This window comes from Chiroxiphia lanceolata, chromosome 1 (genome assembly GCF_009829145.1).
Source record: "Chiroxiphia lanceolata isolate bChiLan1 chromosome 1, bChiLan1.pri, whole genome shotgun sequence".
In the NCBI taxonomy this organism is placed as follows: Eukaryota; Metazoa; Chordata; class Aves; order Passeriformes; family Pipridae; genus Chiroxiphia; species Chiroxiphia lanceolata.
The window spans coordinates 49,579,784-49,603,040 of record NC_045637.1 but is presented as its reverse complement, the minus strand read 5'-3'; the positions used below and the strand labels follow the sequence as shown (position 1 = coordinate 49,603,040).

At 44.1% G+C, this 23,257-nt stretch overlaps 1 protein-coding gene across 1 annotated transcript in view; it reads left to right on the top strand.

Annotated features, from left to right (window-relative positions):
* The first annotated feature begins 1,818 nt into the window (after positions 1-1,818).
* The window catches only part of COLEC12 (collectin subfamily member 12), a 102,813-nt gene continuing 81,374 nt past the window's right edge, over positions 1,819-23,257 (top strand). Inside the window, exons 1-2 of the mRNA XM_032703672.1 lie at positions 1,819-1,873; positions 14,087-14,137. Of these exons, the coding sequence (XP_032559563.1) occupies positions 1,867-1,873; positions 14,087-14,137 (58 nt within the window). The 5' untranslated portion in view covers positions 1,819-1,866. The remainder of the gene's footprint in view (positions 1,874-14,086; positions 14,138-23,257) is intronic.

The window sequence follows — 23,257 nt, the reverse complement described above, 5'->3', positions numbered from 1 at the left end:
ACAGTCCTGCTCCCTGCACATCCACTGATGACACAGGCTTAAAGCAGCATTCTTCTTTCTTCCTTTTTTAAGCATTTCTTCTGCACTGTGTTTTCAAACAGAAGTGCTTTTCCTAAGGAGAAATGGAGCTTTGTTATTGGTTTCAACCAGTTTCATGAGAAGTGATGGAAAGATTTCTTCTTGCAAACATACTCATGGGCTTTAGATCAGAGTGTAGATAGCTTTTAGTTTCAAAGCCTGAATTATATTGATTCTTCAAAATAAAAATTGTAAATTAGCTTGGGATCTCAAATAAATCACCCCAGTGAGCAAGCACAAGTCTGCCTTATCAACACTGCAAGAACTGTAGTCCTAATCCAACACAACACTACAGGGTGTCTGTAATTACCTGATGACTGTATTCAGATTTAGGTGTTTTACTCACGATATTCCAGTCAACTACTAGAGCATAAACTAAAAGCTGAGTTGAGTCTCTTTGATATCTGAGCCCTTCTTTAAAGCAACAAATGGCTACTGCAGCTGGTATTCCAGCATTTTTGTTAATCCCTAAATAAAGCTACTGCCTCCACATCAGTGAAACACACACACCAAGTAGATGTCAACTCAAGTCATCAGACCAACCAAAGTAATTCAGATTTCTAAATCTGTTCCATAATTTTTGTTCTAGAATGACTAATTTTTGTGGCTTTAATCCTCCATTCCTTGCTGAGGCAAGATTGTACCCGATAGGCTTCCAATGCTTTCTGAGTTGGTACACTATGGTCCTTTTTGAAGCCATAGACCCTCTGAAAAGACCGTGTAGTATAATCATTTCTTTGGGCATCCCTACATCCAACAGACTGCAATATCTCTAATTGCAAAGTCAAAATCGTGTGCAAATTGTCTTTGCACATTAGGAAAGACCCTCTGGTGTCTCCACTCCTTTGTTCATCCCCAGAACAAACCAGTGCACATTGCACTAGCCCTGCTTCATCAACACTGATGTTAATACTCCAAGCTGGATCATAAACACTTATCACTGTCTTCCATAGCCTAAAACCGGGTAGCTTTGCAGAAAATCAAAATGCACCTTTCATGAAAACAGAAGCCTGGAAATGATCACTTATTTCTGGCAACATCCAGAATTAGAAAAATAAAAGATGACTGGCCTGTATATCCCTAATCCCACAAATATACACACACATTTTTCAGTGTGTGTACTGCATGCAGTCCCGTTGAATCCAACAGGACTACTCCTGGCCCTTCATTCAGCACCAGGGTGAACTTTGCATATCCTGCCTCCTCTTCCCAGCCGACAGATACGCACCCACCGCTTCAGGAATCCACGGTCGGCGTGTCGCGGTGTGAGGGTGGCGAGCCTGGAGGGGCCACACCCACGAGGAAACCCCCAGCTGCCTGCCACGAGCACCATTCTCCCTCCCAAGCTCCCCAGTCACTGGCGGGTGCCCTGTGAGTCCCGTCCCGAGCTGCTCCCCACGGGCAGCCCCCGCTGCCCACGGCCCCGCAACCCGGGAAACCCGCGGTCCCGCGGGACGCGGCGGGACGGGGTCCGACCCCCCCCCCAACCCCATCCACCGGCTGGACCCCGAGCCCGCCCTCGCCGCCCCGGCCGCGGCCCCTTCCCCGGGGCGGAGGGAGGGAGGCGGGGCCGAGCCGGGCTTCGCGGAGCTGGCGGCGAGAGCGCGGTGCCGCCGGCGGCCGAGCAGCGACGGCGAGCGGAGCGGCAGCGGCCGGGGCTGCGCAGCGGGGCCGCGCCCGGCACCCGGCATGGCCCGGCAGTAGCAGGGAGCGCTCCGCCGCCCGCCGCTCCCGGCGGCAGCCCCCGCCGCGCCCCGTCCGTCCTATGAGACCCGCCCCGGCGCCAAGATGAAAGGTAGGGACGGGAGCCGGGCGCCCGCTCCACCGCCCGCACACGTGCGCCGCGGGCACCGCGCACCGGGCACCGGCCGGGAGGGAACGGGCAGCGTGGGGGGATCGGCAGCGTCCGGGAAGAGTGTGCGGGCGGGGAACAGGCGGCGGGCAGAGTGCGCGCAGGATCTGGGGGGTGCGGGCAGGACCTGTAGGGTGCGGGCAGGATCAGTGGGGTGCGGGCAGGATCTGTGGGGTGCAGGCAGGATCAGTGGGGTGCGGGCAGGATCTGTGGGGTGCGGGCAGGATCTGTGGGGTGCGGGCAGGACAGCGTGTGGACAGCGTGCGGGCAGCGTGCGGACGGGGCAGCACGCGGACAGTCTGCAGCAAGGCAGCAAGGGGGGATTTCGGGCAGGGTGCAGGCAGGGCGGTCAGTGGGGAGGGTGCCAGCGGCGTAAGCCGCCCGCCGGGAGGGTGCTGGCAAGACTCCGTGCAGGCAGGTGGCGGGCAGGGCATACCGGCTATGGGCAGGGCACCGGCAGAGCACGGGCAGCCGGTGCCGGGAGGGGCAGAGCGCGAGTCTCACCGCGACCCCGGGTCATGAGTGGGGTCGGCCCGGCAGCGGGCGAGCCCAGGCCCCGCGCACCGGGGGCTGCGCTGCCGCCGCGGCTCGGTTTGTGTCGGTCGGTGCCGGTCCGGGAGAGGGTGTCCGTGTGCGTGTGCGTGTGTCCCGTCATGAGTGCGCTCCCCAGCACGTTTTATCTCGGCATCCAACTTTTATCTTCCCCCTCGCCGGCGCCCCGAGAAGAAGACTTGGGTTTCTCCCTGGTTTATTTGTTTATTTTTTTGCCAGCGTTTCGCGATGTTCTTGGTGTACCTTCTAAACATCTGGCAGTGATTAGGTGCCAGTAGAGGCTTAACTGGCTTGTGAAATGTATTTGGCATATTTCTCCTCAACATCCACCGACTGGAAAATTTTTGATCTTTACTTTGCATCTGTTCAAACTGAAACTTTGTTTCTTTCCTTTTTCCTCTCTTTTCCTCCCTTCCCTCTCCTTTTGTTTTAAACGGGGGAAACATGCCAGTTCTAGCAGTTGACTACATCCTACAAAGTTGTGACAGAAGTGTTACCTACTTTAAAATGAAATAAAGAAGCAGATTGCCAAATTGCTACACTGTAACCTAGTAAAGATGTATTGGGGGGGGTTGCAAGAAAGCTTTCTGTTTATGAAAATTGATAGCCTTACAGCAAAAGGCGTAGACTTTACACACTGGGGAGTACTCACAATGAAAACATCAAAGGAAATTATGGAAAGTTTAGGAGTTTGTGAGACTCGAATCTAGTTTTTCTTCAGATGCAAAAATAAACTTGAAGGATAGAAGGAAAGAAACCATACATGTAAGAAAATTATTTTTGGGCACCAGTGTGCCTGTTCTTGGATTGCAGAGTTTTATTCCAGATGCCAGGAGGCCAGTAAACATCATGATAGTTACACTGAGTTTCCAGACTCTGGGACACCAAATGATGTGATTATTTATTCACTTGCCAGAGTAGCTGCCTGAAGGGAGGAAAAGCTTTTTGGGAGCATTTATTTTGCAAGCCCACACACACTATTAAGTTACTTCTGACACTGTGGCATGGTGTGTCTCCAGGGCCATGCAACATATTAAAAATAATGTATTTACAATGTTCTTTATTTATAGGGTGCTCGTGCCAAAAATTTTGTCATGAGCTTGCCATTATCAGCGTAAGTGTAATGGCAGGAACAAACCAAAACAATGAGGATCCAGTGATACAAACCAGTGACTGTTATCACTGAAAGCCTTATGCTCCATTCTTTGGGGTTTTGGGGAGAGGCAGGATACAAAGGACCAAGGGTGACAATAACATGTAATGCAACCTGCGTCTCCTTCCGTTCTGCCTCCATTGCTTTTTGCAAAGCGGAGAAATGGCATTTGCAGGGAAGATGTTTTTCCTGCTGGGAACACTTGCTGGTGCCCCACACTCCATCAAGAGGGAGTGCTAGTCCTTACCATTTGGTTTTCCTAAGAGTGATCACAGCTATCTTATTTCTTTCCCCCACAGAGTTACAGAAATCAGTAATAAAACATGCAAAGAAGAATACTTAAATGACTGTGCTAATAACAAGAGAAAAGAGAAGCTTCAAACATCATCACATCAAGTGCCATTACCACCGTTATGGAAGTCAGAGAGCCAAACCAAATCTTTACTTGGTGATTTCGTTTTTTGGGTACAGATTTGGCTTTTCATATTTTCTCTATACACTTGATGGTGGCGATAATTGTACGACTGTAGAACTTGGTGTAGTTACACGTTTTTCTCAGTAACAACAAAATGATCTGTTGATTGCAGCTGTCTCTGTATCTACCCTCTCTGGAGAATGGAGGAATATCTAAATAATTACATCACTAAATATCTGTAAGGAATAAATTATATTTCCCATTGCTGGTATTCGTAATGTGTTATGTTTTAAATCAGTAAAACAAATTACGTATAATATGCTGGCAGTTTTATTTCCAGCAAGCAACACTGAGCTCACAAACTTTGTGATATTTTTTTACTAATAATTCATGTGATTTATATAAGGACTTGACTGCTTTAGGGTCAGATTTATCTTTATCAAATGATACTTCTAAGTTGTAGTTATTTATTGGGGTATGAAGGAGTATTTGTTGCCTGGGAAACAAATGAAAGCAGCTTCCTCATAGTCAAACACCACCATATGTTTGAAAACATTGGTCCTAATTTAAAATAGGAACAAGCATTGTTAAAACTGAGAACTTCTTCCCATATATCTGTGATATATTTTGTAATTACTACTTTAAACTCTATCTGTAATCACTGCTGTCATGGCAGTGCTGGTAATAAGTATTTTCAACTGAAATGTGGATACTGTTTGCATAATGACTTAATACTAATGCCCAAAATCGAGCAATGACAAAGTCAAGGTGGTCATTTTGGGACTATTGCTCCAGGATGACAGAGAAGCTCTTAATATTAAAATCCAAAGTAGCTTAACTGCTTCTTCCCACTACTCCTCCACCTCTGCTGCTTACCCTACCTCCTCCTCCGTCTCCTGCTTCTTCTCCTCCTCCTCCTTCTCTTCCTCTGCCATCATAAGCACCTTGCTATGTACTCCTTGTATAATGATGGTACTGGAGGACAAATTATTTGGGATCCTGTGCTTGAGAACTGGAATGTGACTGAATACCCTGTTCTCTCATTTGATAAGAAAGATGCACAGGAAGAAACAGGTTTGTCCTTGGTAGTGTTCCACAGAAATCAGTGGTGCCTGTACTGCCTCAGGAATGGCCTAGACTGAAAGCCCAGCTTTCTTAGCCTCAACTAGTTTACTTTAAGGGTATCTTAATGTGCTTACTGCACAGTTTTCAGTAGATACAGCACATTGACCTTTCACAGGGTATGCCAGTTCAGTTTACCCCAAGTTGGTCTTATACAGTGAATGCTTTATCAGACAATTAATGAGATATCAGCCTGTATTGCTAAAATTGTCCCTTCTGTGTCTTATCTTGGAGCCTGGATGTAATCTGCAGGTAAAGCCTACATTTTCTCTTTCTTTCTCTCTCTCATCTTTGTGTGCACCAAATCAAACAAACAGTAATCTGCAAACAGGTCTTCCCTGGGTAGAAACTTCAAACTATGAATTTTAAAAAAATCCAGTCCAGAGCGTTTTGCAACAGTCAGAAAGCATCTGAAACCCAAGGATTAGAAGTGGAGTGATCCAGTAACCTTTACTTAGTTCAGTTATAACAGAGCTTATATGAATATAGTGACATAAACATGAAACATATGCAGGAGGTCTGAGTGGTGTGTGTTGGACATGTCACAGGACCCTAACACAGAAGTTCAAAGGCATGAGCAATTATAATAAATGTGTGATACAACGCAGAACAAATCCTGAGCAATGCTACTATACAGTCAGTGTGTGTGCTGAAGCGGTTGGTAGCACAAAGGATTTTTAACATATGGATAAGAAAGATGCAAACGTGCATTGAAGTATATTCTTGATAATGATACAGAGGAAAACAGAGTATTAGAAGCTATGAAATTACAAGAGAAATCTGTTATTGCACAGATAGAAATATTACTGTACATCTGCAAAGGATATTGAGCAGAATTAACATATAAGCTATTTATGACAGGAGTATTTTCAGTAAGAAGTTGTAATTGTTCATCTTTGCTTTCAATCTTCTACTTTTCCGAGCCATACAGGACGAAGAATAGCATGGGCAAGCCTATCCCTGTGAAGAAGGGAGTTGTCTAAAATCTCCTGTGCCTCTTTCTTCTCCTACTTTGGATAACATAAATTTATTTTAGACTGATTTCACTACAGTTGAGGGCTGAACAGAGCCCCTTTTTTGTCACAACCACTAAAGAGTTTGCTTAGATTCACAAAGACCGTTGTGCCCAGAGCTTGACACTTTTGCCTGCTAGGATAAGGAGGGAAAGGTAATCTTTCAGAGAGAGAGCTGATCAGGCTTTGCAGAGATAAAAGAATAAAATAAAGAGAGCTGGAAGAAATGTCAAGGATGAAAGCAGTTCAGTACTGCAAAGGATGCATGCCCAGTTATCTTCAGCTTCACAAAACGGTCCTTATCCTGAGGTTCTGCGTGCCAGAACAGAGAATCTCTCCTTCCAGCCCTCCCCCTTGGAAAGCAAAATAAAGACACTTTTTACAAGGCACTGAAAGTGAACCCGATCCTCCTCATAATGTGAGTGTGGTCTGTATGAGTGAGGGAGCAACCTAAGATGAATTGTCTTTGGAGTTTGACTGCTTCCACCTAAAACTGCAATCCCTTTTGGTGCATAAATTTGAGGTGAAGACTGGGACGTCGCTGGGGAACAAAGTGAATGAGTTATGGGAGGTAATAGAGACGTGTTGTTAGGAATGTGTATGCCATTTTAATGCTGCTGTTAATTGCCTCCTCTGACATACAGACAGGGAGGCATGATTTTTCAGTGCACTAATGAGAACAGATCTGTTTGCTCTTAAATCATTATGCTGAAATATGATATGATTTAAACTTTTAACTTCTAAGGTTGACCCTCCACACCATGCAGCTGCTTCTGATCCCAGTACTGTAATGATGCTGTGTGGCACATACAGGCTAACAAATTTAATTCAAGAAATACCCTTATTTACTGGCTTCGTTTTGTGCCTTTAAAGCAAAACTAGAGCCATTGTTGTTACACCTCTGAATTTCATAATCTGTGGGTTTTGTGTATTCTTAAAGTGAGCGCTTGCATTTTTTGGGCATAGCAGTAGGGGAGAAGATTGAGACCAGGGTACTAAAATGCACCCATTTGTCATGATTCTTTGTTTTGTTTGTTTTATGCATGTGTTAGGTGATGAGAGACACAATCCAAGTTTTGCTTTATGCATGTATTAGGTGATGAGAGACACAATCTGAGTCTTAGCATATGCTCTAGTACCTTGCCTTTTTCAGTCTGTATACTGAAATCAGATAAATTCTCAGATCAGCAGTCTGAAGGACAGAGCTGGGAAAAAGCCTCAGTCTTGTCAGAATCCAAGCTCAAACAGCATCCCAAAGGATGCTTTGGGATGCAGGGAGATCTCTTTCAGGTCTGCCTCAGCTGAACCTCTACCGTGGCTGCCCTAAAGACCACATACTCGGCAAATGTAGAATCCATGTAATCCCTGTCCAAAGAGCTTACTGCGTGACAAGTTGGACAAAGGAAGGGATGGATAATATGGACACAACACATATGGCAACAACTGTGACATTGTGAGTGTGACATGTCAGCTGGAGACCTTGTCAATAGGGAAGTGTTTTAAGTGTGGGGTAGGATTTTATGAGGGAGAGCTTATCAAAACAGAGGCAGAGAGAGAAGAGCCTATAAGGAAAAAGTAGTGGAGAAAGGCAGAAGAGGACTAGTGAAATGGAGCATCTGTCAAGAGAGGGAAATGACCAGCCCATTAGCACAAGCAGGAGACTGTCCAGAATAAAAGCTAAGAAAACCAATGGAAACCAATTAGACTGATGAAGTCATCAACATCTGAAGGCCACAGCTGTTTGCTGTGCTTCTGCTGGCTCTGTTTCACCTCTAGGTCAGCACTTTGAATGTAGACCCAGTTAATAGTGACCAGAAATGCATATAAGTCTGGTGGCTGCTCAAAAAGCTTTTGAAATGTGATATGAGAACGATATTGGTGTTTGGTGTTCTCATCTGTCTGAACAGTTGTTAACATTATAGAAAGCTCACAAGTGGATGAGTTTCTCCTTTTCACCAAAAGAGTGCTGAGATGGAGAGAGCGGGCAGGAGTACCTTTTTGACACTGACTCCTCATGAAGGAGATGCACTTGTTACACAGTTCTGAGCAGAGTTCTTCATCCATGCTGATTTATGGGTCAAAGAGAGAAATATCATGATTTTCAACTAATGGGTACAGCTTCTTTCCAAATGGTACAAGTAAAAATCTGTTCTTGCTAATAATACAATGATTTTTATGGAGCTGCAAAAAAAAAGAGTTATATCTGGAATATAACTCTATAGTTCCCATTAAACCAGTAGGAAAGGCAGGGCCCTAACCATTTGAGAGGGAGATTTATTTTAAAGGAAACTCTTACAACTGGATGTCATTTTTACTACAAATTAGTCTTGTAGTTCTGAGTTCCCAGCCTGGTACTTAGGGGTAGGTTCTAATATACTGTAATTCAAGTTTTCAGGGGGTTATAAAGGAACTTCTAAAACCTGAACTGAAACTTAGGCATGGCAATTTTCAGCCCAGATGCCTTCATTCTCTCCTGGAATAGATTTCCCCAGATTTTTAAATGCAATGTAGAATGTTGGCATCTTTATTTAAGACTTCAAATAGTCTTTAAACAAGGACTTTGTATTTATGTTTACGGCACACAAATGTTCTAGAAATTATTGGATACCATGTGTCAGAAGCCACCATACAACCCAGCACCTCTAATGGTTCTGAGGTCTTGTTTGCTTCGTTAGTTACTGAGGTTTAAATGGCTGAGCAGGGTGTACTGTTAAAAGGTGACAGCTGGACATGTACATTAGCAGCTTTCTCTAACACCTTCCATATGCCAACGACACCCACGAAAGGAAGGGGATAAAATGAAAACAACTTCCCTAAAATCACCTTGCACCAGAGGCTCCTCAGATCTGGTGCTGTTCCAGCAACAAGATCAAGTGGTGCTATGGTTATAGACCCTATGTAGTCTCAGGGGCAGATTTAGCATCCTTCTTGGCTCCAGGCCAACTCTTTCTTACTTGACCTCAGCGTGACTCATAAGTGGTCCATGATTAATTTATTTAAGATTTAAGAACGAGAAATTAAACAGTTCTACTCCACAGATTTTTGCTTTGCCTCTAGCAAATTAATCAAATGAGGGTCTAATTTGTTTTAGATTAAATGAATTCCCTCTGTTCGCTGTGTTAATCCCCAGATGAACTGCCTTTTTGTAATTCCCACTCCCTTGAAGCATTGTACTGTATCTTATTTAACTCTACAACTGTATTTATTAGAGGTGTTGTAGTAATAACTTCTGACTGCAGGGCAAGTGGAATTTGGTGTTGGTATTCGGTGGGGCATAGATATTGCCAAAATACCTCAAAGCTTTTTTTTTTTTGACCAGAACTCTTGCTGTGCACTGACTCCCAAGATATCTGATGTATTGCTGCTCAGCTACAATGAGACACTCATTTGTAGCGTTCTGCTGTAATCTCCCCATGACAATCTGTTGTAGCATCCAAGGAGACTCTTGTAAACCTGATGAAACAGGAGATCTCTGGTGGTCCTTCCCCTACACAGTTAAATACAATTGGTTGCTCACATGTGTTTCTGTTCTGCCCAAAGTTCATTTTTTATGGACCTTCCTTCTGCCAGAGTTCTGTAGAAGTCAATGGAATAATAAACCAGCTTTTCACGTTTCTTTGTCTTTCCTATTCTGGATTCCCTTTTTTTTTTGATCACAGCTGAGACCTCGATAGAGCATCTTATAACTAAATTATGGCGTGTCTTCCCAGCACTAAAGAGTTAATTCTTCTGTCTGGGACATAACAAGAGATTCTGTTTTATTGTCTGCTTCAAGGAGGAGTCTGGCCTTTATATTTTTCACCCATGAAAATAAGCCTTGCTTGTGTATTAATGTATATGTATGTAACAGAAATACTTGCATTCATTCCAGTCATTCTCTTTGTAACTGAGAAGGGATGGATTTAAACTAAAGAAAAATACTTCTAACTTAAAGTTTTCACAATGTCGAACAAACTCCTCCTGCACCAGTTTCAAACTCAATCAAGTATGGGCACCACTGATGTAAAAACAAAATTTCCTTTTCTAAGATCAGCCACTGGTGCTCAAAACTCATGAATTTCTGCCACACCGATTTCTGATACTGCCTTTAAAAGTGAAAGTTATTAAAACATGCTGGAGGTTTTCTCATTATTTGCTTTCCTACTTGGTGTGTATTTTCTTAACCTCTGTAATTCATAACAGATCATGTTTTCATAGTTTTCTCTAGAAAAGCTGTTGCCTTTTCAATGAAAACTTAGGTTCTTTTGTATTTTCCCAATGCAAAGATATCAGGAAGCTTTGAGATTTTTGTAGAACTTGTGACAAAACTTTAATATTTCCAGCAGTGGAACAGAGGGCCAAATTTCTACTGCCTCTAGTGAGAACTATAGTGCCCAAAAGGCAGGAGAGGAGGAGGCTGGGTACAGGGCTTTGCCTTGGGACTTAAATTTATAGACTTGTTTGTCAACTTCAATTTTAATATTTCAAACACAGATTTCTTCTGAAGTAGGACTTTCAACCCATCTTAGTCTCTTTTTTCCAAAATGCTGTTCATTTCTGAATGTTTAATCTAAGCTTGCTTTATTAATTTCTTCCATCTTTATTTTCCTTAAATTTGTTACATTACAGTTAATATTGTGAAATGTTATATTTGCACATGATTTGAGCAAAGTGCCTAGTGGCAGTTGTGACTGAAAGACCACTGAGCTTTGTCTATTAAATAATTTTCGTAGACTTGCCCTAAAATGCGTTGCTGCCCCTTGCAAGACCAACTCACAGGGACTGAAAAATGTTTTATGTGATGTTTGAGATTTTAGTGAGCAGGGAGCTGGGTCACTAATTGACAAAACTGTCCTTGCCCGTCTCCACTTCTTTGTTTCAAACACCACAAGTGCCCTTCAAAATTAGGAGATTAATAAATAAAGTATCCAAAGCTTAAGAAAAAACTCCATCCTTAGCAAGAACAACATGCAGTGCTGCAAATATTGAAAAGCTTATATTTTTATTTTAAAACTGCATATAGAAATATCTAAAATATATGTATATAAAAATATATATGTTGCAAATATTGAAAAGGCCAAAGAAACAACAATGTGTTTATAAAAGTGTGGCCAGAGGATAACTAGGGAAGAGGTTGGCAGCCTGGGAGGAAGGTCTTGGAGATGTGGAGTGGGATGAAGCCGCAGGATTTAAAGATAGCCTGACTGTATACATCAGATATGAATTGGATAAGCCAGGTTACACTTTTGAGAAACAAAGGAGGCAATTGTGTTACAGCCTGATAGCAGGAGAGGGCAGGAAGCTAAGGGCTCTGGGGCAGATATCTTATTTTGTGCAGCATTTTATCTTTTGCACAAGAGGGGAAGATTTTTCCTGAGTAGCTCACTGCTGGGATGAGGAATTTGGTTGTTGATGGTTTATTAGTATTTGTCATGTTTTGTTGGGTGACCTTGTCTTCAGATAACATTCAGTACAATTGTGAGAGTTTGTTTGGTTTGGTTTCTTTCTGCCTTCAAAACCAGCATGTGTTTGTTTTGCCTGAGAAGCATCCACTGGCTCTCCCACTTCAAATGTTCATCTGAATTGGAGGTGTAGCTTAAGATGTGGACAGGAGCATCGCTGGCAGTAAGCAAAATGTGTTACCTGGTGAAGAATATTTTTTTAGCTGTTCTGTCAATAGTGTCGTCTGAGTAAAGGATGATGTTCTGCAAAATTATATTTCATGGACTCCTCTACTGCTTCAGGCAAAGTCTCCCTCAGACCTCTGTGTGTGGCACCTTGCAGGTCAGAAGGAGGAGCAAGTCAGTTTTCCTGCTGGACATGCACTCAAATCATTTAGGCTTTGTTGAGCCTGAATGCAGACTGAATCTTTACCTTTGAATTCATACCCCCAAGGCTCTGTGGTGGCTCAAGTTAGCTGCGGCAGCAGTTAGCCCAGTTTCATGATGCAGAGGAGTCTGATCATGTACACTAAGTCTGTGGACAAAAAAGGTCTAACTGAGCACAGACTTCTCACTCCATCACATCTGTTTGTCTGCATTTAGCTTGCTTTTCCTCCACCGGTCATTAAGTGTTCCCTTCTGGTGAACCCCTTGACTGGCCCTTGAGCTTCTGTTTCCCTTGCTCCCCTCAAGTCAGGGAAAGGCCTGGATGGAAAGGTTGCAAGCTTCCTCAGCATCCTGTGCTGGAATGGTGGCACAAGGTGACCAGCAGCTGCTGAAGCACCGGGGGGGTGCTGAGTCAGCTTCCCCGCCACTGCAATGCAAATGAAAGCCCAGAAGTTGGGGTTTGGACAGCAGGGATTGCCGTGAGATGCCAGCAGCATTTTTCACAGCATGGAGGCAAGGCTTGCCTGCATGTTTCTACTGGGAATCACAGCAGAGACAAGTGTTTCTTCAGCGTGGCAGTGGGCTAAGAACCACCGGCTGCCACTTGGGAAGCCACGTCCTCGGTCCTGTTTAAAGAGACTCCCATGGAGGCTTCTCCCAGTGTAAAAATGGTGTGTGTCAGAGAGGGAATGGGTCTACTCTGCTCCCTCTGGGCAATAGGGAAATGGGAGAAGAGCAGCCTGGGTTGTGCTGCCCTCCCTGGCAGTTGGTTGCCTGGTGCAGAGGCTGTGCTGATGATAATGCAGGGCTTTTGCCTTTCCTGATTCAGCAGAACGAGGAATTGTGTTGGTAGAAGGAAGCTGAACACACGAACACAAACATATCCTTTTTTTTTTTGTTAAAGAAGTCGAGGGTGTATTTCTTTTGCTGATGCCAGCCTTTTCCTTTGCTGCTGAAATGGAGAGGATAGAAGGAAGAAGAGAGAAATGAAGCTTCTGACAAAATAAAATCATGATTATTAGCATATTACTGCTTGCTAACATAAAGATGAGATCAAAAGGCTTAATGAAGTCAATCATAGAATATCCTGAGTTGGAAGGGACCCACAAGGATCATCAAGTGCAACTCCTGGCCCTGCACAGGGCATCCCCCAGAATCATGTCATGTGCCTGAGAGCATTGTCCAAATGCTTCTTGAATTCAGGTGGGCTTGGTGCTGTGACCACTTCCCAGGGGAACCTGATATTTTCCTAATATCCAGCCTGCTGTGACACAGCTTCATGTCATCCCCTTGCGTCCTGTCTCTGGTCACCACAGAGAAGAGATCAGTGCCTGCCCCTCCTCTTCCCCTCATGAGGAAGCTGTGGGCTGTGATGAGGTCTCCACCCATTCTCCCTTTCTCCAGGCTGAACAGGCCAAGTGACCTGAGCCACTCCTCATATGGCTTCCCCTCTAGACCCTTCAAAATCATCACCATCTTGGTTTTTATTTTTCTTGTCTGTTTGAGTTTATCAGTTCTGTTTCCTATTTTTTATCGGATCTTGCATCCTCAAGTCAAGCTAGTGCCCATAGGAGGTGGTGGATGGATGGACAACCATCCCCTCTGACTCCTCTCTCATTACTTGGCATGGCTATATGTGGCACTTTGTGTAAAAGGCCAAACTGGTGCATGTGTAGCCTGAGCCCAATGCCTTCGCAGCGCAGGCAGCTGGCTGGAGTGAGTGCTGTGCTCTGGGTGAGCCTGCCCAAGCAGCCTGCTGGTGACAATTGTGGCTGACATTGTGATGAGGGACATTTCTACTCTGCTCTGTACTTAATTGGCCAAGCAGGCCTCACGGTAGCTGCCAGGTGATAAATCTGCACAGTTTGTAATCTGGAGTTCTGCTGGGGATTCTGGTTGGGGGAAAGGCTCTGAACTGCCTTCTCTACTTGAAGACAGAGGTGGGGATATGAGGAAGAGAGAGGAAGATCAGTAACATGCCTAACAAAACAATTAAAGTTACATTAATTCATGAACATTTAAGTGTAAAAACTTCTTCCCATCTTTTTCCAGTGGTAGTAGTAATAATCTACTGCTGTGTCTTTCTTTCTCCAGACGATTTTGCAGAGGAGGAGGAGGTGCAGTCCTTTGGCTACAAGAGGTTTGGTAAGTGGCAGCAGGTCTTTCATCTTGCTATCGTGTAGTGCTTAGGGTAAATCAAACACCTGCTATGAAAATCTTCCTTCCTGGCAGCATCAAAACATACAGGTACAGTCCCATCATCGACTTTAATCCAATATCTTCCCAAAGGAAAGTGTGATTTTTAGACTTGATTTATTTTCTTGGCAAACATAAGGCTTCAGAAATAGCGGTGATCAGAAGCAAGCAGCGGTTTGTTTCATTATTTGATCATTAGCATAATGAAAATGAAGCCCACACCTGAACAGCAATGAATGTGCATGCTGTAAAAGTGTGTCAATGCCTCTTACATGTCCTCTGCCCAGCTGAGCACTGCTTCAGCCCACACATGGATGTGCAGCAGGGTTTATAGGTGTTCCCAAGAGTGGTTGCATGGGACCTTCTGTAGACTTGCAGAAGTTGTACGGCCAGCTGGGCCAGGACATACGCTGTGGACTCCTCTCAAAAGAAAAGTATATGGTATGGATGCATTCTGATGTCAAAAATTATTAGAATGAGCTTGGTTACTTATTTCCTTTTTCTCCTTTCCTTTTTTTTGACGTTTGTTTACCCAAAATGGCTTTCTCATGTGAGGAAGGCAGTGCCACGCATCTGTGCGCAGCGGGTCAGCAGCTTTCAAGGCCCCTCTTTTCAAGGCTCTTGTGATCTCTTTCTCTCAGGAAAACGTTTCAGTCTCTGCAGTCAACAGCTTCACCCAGGGGAGGCTGATGCCTGTCCCTGTGACAAGGGGAAGGTGACATGGTGGCCTCTGAGCTCCCACAATGCCAACTCTATCTTGGAGGAGCCAGAGAGGCTCATCATACAAGCTGCTAGCTGCCTTTTCAACTGTAAGCTGTCAGGATAATAGTTCACCTTATTTTTTATGTCCTGGGAAAGTGGCTGCAGCAAGAGTCACTTTCAACGACCCCACTTGGCAAGCAGATAGAAAAGGCAGGCTGAAAATAAAAACTGAAAAATAAGTCAACAATTCCTTACATCCCAAAAGGAGCAGGGGGAGGCAGCATGAGGAGATGTGGCATTTGGGAGGTGGGAATCACATTCGCATGACCTTTTCTACCCCCTGAACTACTCCACTGCACCCTGCTGTTGAGCTTTATTTTGGATAGATCAGCCAACCACAGAGCCAGCATCTGTGGCTTGGAAAGTCCTGCCATAAGGCTGCACACAAGGTTTTTTCCTACTTTTTTTTGTTGTTGTTGTTCTGGATTAAGCCCTGGAATAGCAAAAAAGAAAAAAAACCCTTGAGAAATAGGAAGAGATGTTAACTGTTTATTTCTGTCACCTCCAGATGAGTAAAAAAAATTAAGATCATTAACAACTATAGAAACAGTTTCCCTCTGTGTTGTCCTCTACCTAGCTATCCCTGGTGAGCATGCTCTTGCAGTGAACAGCGAAAGGATTTAGTCAGGAGGAGGTACTCCATTATCCTTACTATCCCAATAACAAGTGCACTGTTGTGGCATGTTGAGATTTATGCATATTAACTGGCTTTCATTTCTTTCTTCCTCACGGATATTGTGATGCTACCAAAGTGAGTTATTTCTCCCCTTAGAAATGCAAGAGCATTTCCAGAAATGCGTGTGCTCTTGCACTTGGTGGGGCAGTGTGGAGGGTGCAGAGAGCCAGCAGCCTGGCAGCAGTGGGAGGAGATTTCACCACAAGAGGAGCAGTCAGGGTAGTTCCACCCTTAGCTGCCATATTCTTCATGAAAACAACGTCGCTGTTGTCAGGGAGGTGTCCCAAATGTCTGCAGTACAGAAGAAGGGCCTCGACCAAAGGGAGAATGGGATCATGAAGCCATAGGATTGGCACTGGTGGGAGTTGTGTAATTCAGTAGTGTTCCAATTCAAGAAGTCTTCTGTCCATACTATTTTGGAGCCTGAACTTCTTCGAATACCCCCTTCCTTATCTTTCCCAGCATCATGGGGCAGCAGAGGGAGAAGCTAGGCTGACGTGGTTTCCATACATACCTGCACCAGCATCCTGGTGTTCATGCTTTTTTGTCTCCTAAAGGGGTTATTTCCCCTTCTTCTGAAAACCTGACTCTCAGTGTGTTGCCATTTCTAACATCCCTGATGCATTTCCAGGCAGTCTCTGAGCAACCTCTGAAGTGAGTGGGACTCACGTGCCTTCATCAGCACTGGCTGCTCCACCTGGCACTGGGCTCCTCCATGCAGGAAGGTGACCTGCACATCTTTTAAAGACTCCAAATTCAGTGGGCAGCTGAGTCAGCATTTCCAGTGAAGTACCAGAGTTTGTTCTTGGGACCAGAATGCAGCGGAGTAGTTTGAGCTCCTACCTGACCAGTAGAAGATGTTATGCCTCCTGTCACAGTTGTGTTCTGTTCCCTCTTGGCCCTGTGTCCTCACTGATAAAAGGCAGCAATATGGGGGAATCCCAAGGCAAGAACCAAGTTTTATTATGCAAATGTTGATAAAAGGTCATTTTTAAAGGAGTTCTGTTCTGTCTGGTTGCTGGCATTGTAGAAATTTCAATGCTGTTCCTGTACAGCCTGCTGGTGTGGGCAGTGATGAGAACAGGTGGGGTTTTTGTTTCAGGAGCCACAGTGTAAGAGCAGTTGTGTTAATATATTGTGACTGGAGCAGTCCTTGAACATCCCATTGACATGAGACATGGTAGGAGGACCATGACTCAAGTACCTTTGACTCCATTGTTTGGAAGTGGGAGCCCATGTTTGGAGTAAAACGTGCTCTGAAGGGGAGAAGGCTGAAGCACAACTGTTTTGTGAAAAACATGGCTAGCAGTGAGTCACTGCTGGCAGCTGGGAACATGTGTTGGTCAGCATTTGGCAGGCAAAGCCTTGACCAAACTGCTTTCCTAGAGTTCAGCTGAAGAGTTTATTATTAGCTACCTTGTTGCTGGAGCCTGTAGTTTGGTTCAAGGAAGGAAGAGATCAGCAGAAGGAGAGAAGGAGAGAGGCATTCTCCAAAAATTCTCGTTTTGGGGAAGAAGCTTTTGCAAAGAGGAGTGAATACATACTGTCTTGCAGCACTTCGCCTTTTTCTGAATCATTCTGTCCTTCCTTCTCAGATGAGTTAATTTCCGAGAATTTATCATGCTAATTTATTTTTTAGTCAGTAGAACATTAACTGGTCATAGTAAGCCAAACATACGAAGCATAACACACTAGCATATTAAAGAACACTGACTACAGATGCAGACAAAGATCCTAGGAAAATACATACCAGCATTTTTTCTTTTTTGAGCCTGGGACAGATTGCTGCAGGGGGTCAGGGAGGATGAGGAAAGCAATCTTTCCAGCTGACTGATGCTGTTTACTTCTTTCCAATGGATGCTACAGATGTGCAGGGACACTGCCAGAAGTGTGATGCTCAGCTGCAATGCCTCCAGATTGCTGCATTGAAAAAGTGAGGCAGCGTGTTTCTTATCCCTGCTACTTCATCATCAGTTACTACTCAGGCTGCTTTGAAGTTATCTGCTCCAGATAGCAAGCTAAGCCTCTCCACTGATTTTCCTCTACCAGATTACCACCAATGCTAACTCTTTCATCAATCAGTCTCACTGATTTGCACCCCCGCACATACACCCCACTTTGGGAAAGAATGAATAAAAGGGCAAAACTTCCCTTTGAATATGACATGCTTTGGGGATGCTAAATCTCAGGCATGACAGTTCAGACTAGTTTCTAATTTGGTGGTAGAAATACGGCAGGGTTTGACTCTTCCTTCGAAATTCAGGCTCTGGTCGTCACCACAGGCATGGGAATTGAAGGGATTTGATGGACTCCAAGGCAGAAGATCCAATTTTCGTAGCTCGTGGCATTTCGAAGGAATAGAGATCGTTGCGCATTTTCTTTTAGAACTTAAAATCTGCACTTTACTGAATACAGTCTTTAATGTAGAATTTTCACTGTGAAATTATTAATTGCATAATTTGAAGCGACACTACAATATGGAATAGCTGAAAGCAAGGGGGATGATCCTTGAACCTCCCAAGGAATCAGAAGATAGGATCAATACACTATAGATAAGTAGAAGACTACACAGCTTGAGTAAGATAATTACCCTTTGCCCTTGGCAAACACAGCCAGAATTGGAGGCTATAAGCCTGTCCTTCACAGAGGCACCCATCTTGGTCATCTCCATGCTCTAGATCATGAGTCAGAATCCTCCTCAGCTTCACCTTTCCTCTTCCCTGCTGAGCTGTCGATAGGGGACGGTCTCTCATATCCCCAGATAGGTCTAGTGTGCACCAAGGCACTGGTCCTCCAGTCTTCCCCACACTCTTTAGGTCAACAGCTGACAGGGAAGGAGGGATAAAAAGAAGTACCTACCTCAAGGAAGGTAGGTACTTCTTTAGTTATCTTTAGCAGGGTATATGAGAGATGACTGGGTCAGGATGGCTCTTCTGTGCAGTTATGACAGTCTAGCTCCTGAGCATCATTCCAGGTGTAAGAGTCAAATCTAGGAGTTTCTGGACCAGGAGTGGATAAATCATCCTGCCACATAGTGATGAAACCTGCTATTAAAAATCTCCTGATGAGTGGCATGGGAGCAGCTGAACTAGATCCATTCAATAACTGTTTTCTCGCTATACATTGTTTATAGTATTCTACACAGGAAGAAGCTGTATACTATTTCTTCACCCTTGATAGAATACAACTAGCAGGTTTTAGGAGTGTACAATTAATAAAAGCCTTGTGAATGGTTTACAGCACAAATGAAAACTTTTAAAAAATAGCGGGGGTTTTGTGCCTATAAATGTTCAAACATGACCATGGTAAGCAAAATTCATGGCTCAGAATTTTGTGACAGTTCATGAAAAGCATTTTTTCATTAACACTGAACAGAGAGAATAATTCTTGTCCTTATCTCTGGATAAATCCAGGCCATTGTTCACATCTCTAATAACATGCACCAAAAAAATGTCTGGCATCAGCTTGGTGGTGTGCTATACCCACACAAACCTTAAGCCCCTAACAAAACAAAGAAAAAAAATCCTAAGCTTTAGGAATTTGTCAGCTTTTCTTTATGGTTTGTAAACGACCAGTGAGGGATTTCAGGTGCCACAAGCCGCATCCTTCCCCAGCATTCTTGCACATGTATGCCTGCAGCATGTAATCATGTGGTTTAATAAAAAGTCACAGGGTCACTCATACTCACAAAGTCAGAATAAAGTCAGGCACGGTGCTTCCAGTTCACTAATCTGGTCATATTTTTCAGATGGGGATTTTGCCTGCATGTGTCCTGGGATAATGAAATCCTCACTGAATGGCAGTGTCCGTGTGGCTGTTCATTTTAGCCTAAGAAATTTCATTTGGAGTGACCCTTTTAATTGCCATGGCCAGTAAGGTAGAAGGGGGTCGAACCTACCTTCTCCTGGGGTGAGTCCTGAGCAGCTGAGAGAATCCAGCACCTTCAAGAGTTTGGGGTTTCTGCTGGGATTTTAGTCCCAGCATCAGGGGCTGCATGCAGAGGAACCACCTGTGTAAGGTTTCTTTGTCTTTCTTCTCTTTTCCAGTATGTACTTCCAGTACTGGAGCAGTTGGCAGGGAACTGAAGTCTCAATAAATAAACAAATGCTGACATGTGTGCAGTATTGCCATTGCAGAGGATTGTGCCCAGGAGCTGTCAGGGTGTCCACATGCTGCCAGTTTGTCCCTCCCATCAGTAGCTTCTGTCTCTTGTGATGCAATGGGCATGTGTGATAAATGGGATATCCAAACCACAAATTTGAAACCACCAGTCTTTGTAAAGATGGGAAATAGCTGGTGCACCCTGAGAAATCCATCACTGCCAGGCAGTAATAGCAAGATCCAAGAAGTTATCAGGTCTATGTGTACTGTGCTAACTTGCTCAGGAGCCGGAAGAGCCGTTCAGGTCTGTGGGTTTGAGGCTACCCCTCTCTAACCCATCCTGCTGTGCCTGGCTAAAGGCACTTCTCCTTCTAATCCAAACCCATAAAGAGGCCTCTTAGCAGCGCCTTGGGGACTAAAGTCATTCCAGCTGTGTGTTGTTACGTAGGCAATCTATTTTCTCTTAGTTACGGGTTTTTCCTATTTAGTACAATTAAAATTCTTGACACGCTTCTTCATATATTGCATTAGCATGCTTGCAGAATACCTGTTTGATCAATCTCTGTCTTTTACAGGGGTGAATTGAAAGGCAATATGGTCACCATTATGTGTGAATTTTGCTGTCTAGTTTTCATTAGAGCTATAAAATAGGTGTGTGGGCTGAACCGCACGTTGTATTTTACGAATGGAATGAAAAACATTGGCTACACTGTAAGCAACACCTGGGGATTTTGTATTTATTTCCTTGTAAACTAGCTGGACAAATAATGATGTTTGGTAACATCAGCTTGCTGCCAGAACACCTAGGCTGCATTCTGGGCTGTTCAACTTCATAACAAAATTACCTGTGAAATTAATGCCTTGGAAGGAAACTAAACATTGTATTTTCAGCACTTGATACCATTATGTTTCCATGCAAAGGACTAACATAGGAAAACTCTGGGATAAATGAAAACTTCAGATACGAAGCCATCATGAGAAGGAAGAAAAAAATAGTTGGAAATACCCCTCAGTGAACTCTCCGTAGCACTGGCATGCGATTGTAGCACGCACCAGTATTATTCCTGAGTTCCTCCGAAGCTTTATTCCAAATATAAGTCTGCATTTGTAGCCAGCTGCTACTACACTCTGCTCTTTACTGCATGCTGCTAACTCTGGGGTTGCAAATGCTCAGATGTGGCTAATGGATCTTTGGCTTTTCTGTACCCTCTTCATAATGATTCCCTGTCAGAAAGCTTCTGTGCTGTGCTGACTGCCACCAACACAGGGACACTGGTGTTTTGTGAGAAAGGGGGTGCTATATTCTCTCAAGGATATATTGTTAGATGAACCCAACAACACACGCAAATAAAACACATACCTGTCCAGTGCTGCTTACATTGGTATCCTAGATTCCTTTCATTTCTTAGGAATTTCCTCAAAATATTCTGGAGCTCTAAAGCCCACATTAAGTGACATAGCAGAGGTAACGTTGATTTTGCAGGGCACCGAGGCCTTTGCAAATGCCGCTCAGCATCCCATTGAGCGAGGCCCCTGAGCACGCAGGCTGCACAGAGTGGTGCTGCTGCCATTACTTTGTCAGCAGTTTATGAACAACAAGCATACTAACAGGGAAGAGCTCAGGGCTTTAGTTAGCAGCTACCAAGGCAAATAGTTGGTACAAATTAGCGTGACAGACTACAGACAGACAGACAAGTTAGCATGACAGACACACACACTGCCTTGTACGATAAGCCCCCAGCTGTCAGGTTAGGAAGCCTCTCTGCCTTTGGCTATCTTGCTTAAAAGCTCCTGTAGTCACTCCTGCTTCCTGCAGTTAAGGAAGCATTTGGATCTCTTGCTGTCCACTTCAGCAGCATCCAGGGAAGGGGAAAGATCAGATTAAATTGGTAGTACAGCATTTTGTCTGCTGAACTATCAGAAGCATTAGAGCAAAAGTGCCATGATGTTCTGACATGAGGCGTCATTTAATATTGCATTAGGTTCCCTGCCTGTACATGGTTGGTGCCTGGTTTCCCAGGCTCCTGTGGGAGCTGCTGCAAGGAAAGTGTGAAACTTAACCAGCTTCACCCAGACCTGAACCTGGGAACCAGGACTTAGACCCAGACTTAACCGTCTCTGCTGTCCTCCACCATCTCAGTCAGCAGCCGTGAGCCCAGCCAGTGTCCCAGGAAAATGACACTGTGAATGCGGTGGTGGTGTACTTTGGCCAATTTCTTGATTTTTTCAGGCAGAAAATTTTCTGTCTGAAGATTGACTTCCATATGAAATCTGAATATAAGGCTAGGGTAGGAGTCATTTCACCTACTTTTAGGGAGCCTAGGCATCTCTCTCTTTAAAAACACCTGTCCTTAAAATGGCGATAGCAAAAAGAAGCTAATGCTGCATGAAGGGACTTCCATGCCGACCAATAGCATCACCATCCTGACCATGTTGAGTTACTACATACAAATTGTCGACACTGTCTGTATTATATTCTATAAAAGTGCTGGGGAAAGAATATGAAAGCCTAAAAAAGCCTGTGAGAGAGAACAGTAAAAGGAGTAGCACAAATGAACAATGGGTAAGTACTTTAGGCTGATTTGGCCTGTTGCAGACGCTAATGAGGAACAGTATGTTGCTTTGCTAAGTCAAAACCAATTCAGACTCTGCTGTGCTGCAGTACAAAAGATTAACCAAAGGAAAGCTTGGATTAAAATTTTATCCAGTCTCAAGTTGCCTCCTTTATAGGGGTAAACCTTAACTGAAGCAGCCAAGAGCCAAGAAATTTCTATTTGTCCTATTTCAGCCTGGGTTAAGTGAGTGGGCTGAGATTCTGGAAAACAGAGAGAAGTTGGGAGATCATTGTGAGCGGGAAGGAGTCTTGCTCAGTGCCTGGAGTCAGCATGGACAAGTGTTGTGCAATGTGTGTGTGGAGAGGTTTGTGTCCTTCAGATACTCTTCAGCTTGGTCAGGAATGCATCTGGAAAATCCACCCACTCATCCAGTGAGAGAGATTGATGCCTTAAATAAATAAAACATGAATGTGTTTTTGTGATTCAGCTTGTGACTCTTAATGGAAGTTTTTGTGGTAGGTGGAGTGCGAGACACAGGGATCCACTTCTCTTCAGTCCAACTGAGGCTTGTAAGGAGATTTTGTGTTTAAAGTCTTGTGCAGACATTCAGGCCTAGTATAGGAGGACTTTGCATCTTTTCTGATAGCTATTTCATAATGCATAAAGGTGCAGGGCAGAATTGCTTTCTTTTATGGATATCTGGGTGCTAGGGTCTGCTTAACAGGGCTTTGCTGAATATTTTTCAAAATCTGAAGTTTTAAACATTTGGAAAACACTTATTGATTTGCTTTACATAACATGTATCTGTGTGCTTGTTGCCAAGGTCTTGGCCAGGAAACATGGAAAATTCTACTGAAGTTTATATTTTGAATTAGCACAGGAACAGGCATAAAAGCTTTTACTTGCCAGGCTTGTTACAGCCACTATACACTACATTTGGAAGTGCTCAATGGCAGAAAAAATACGTGCCTTTTA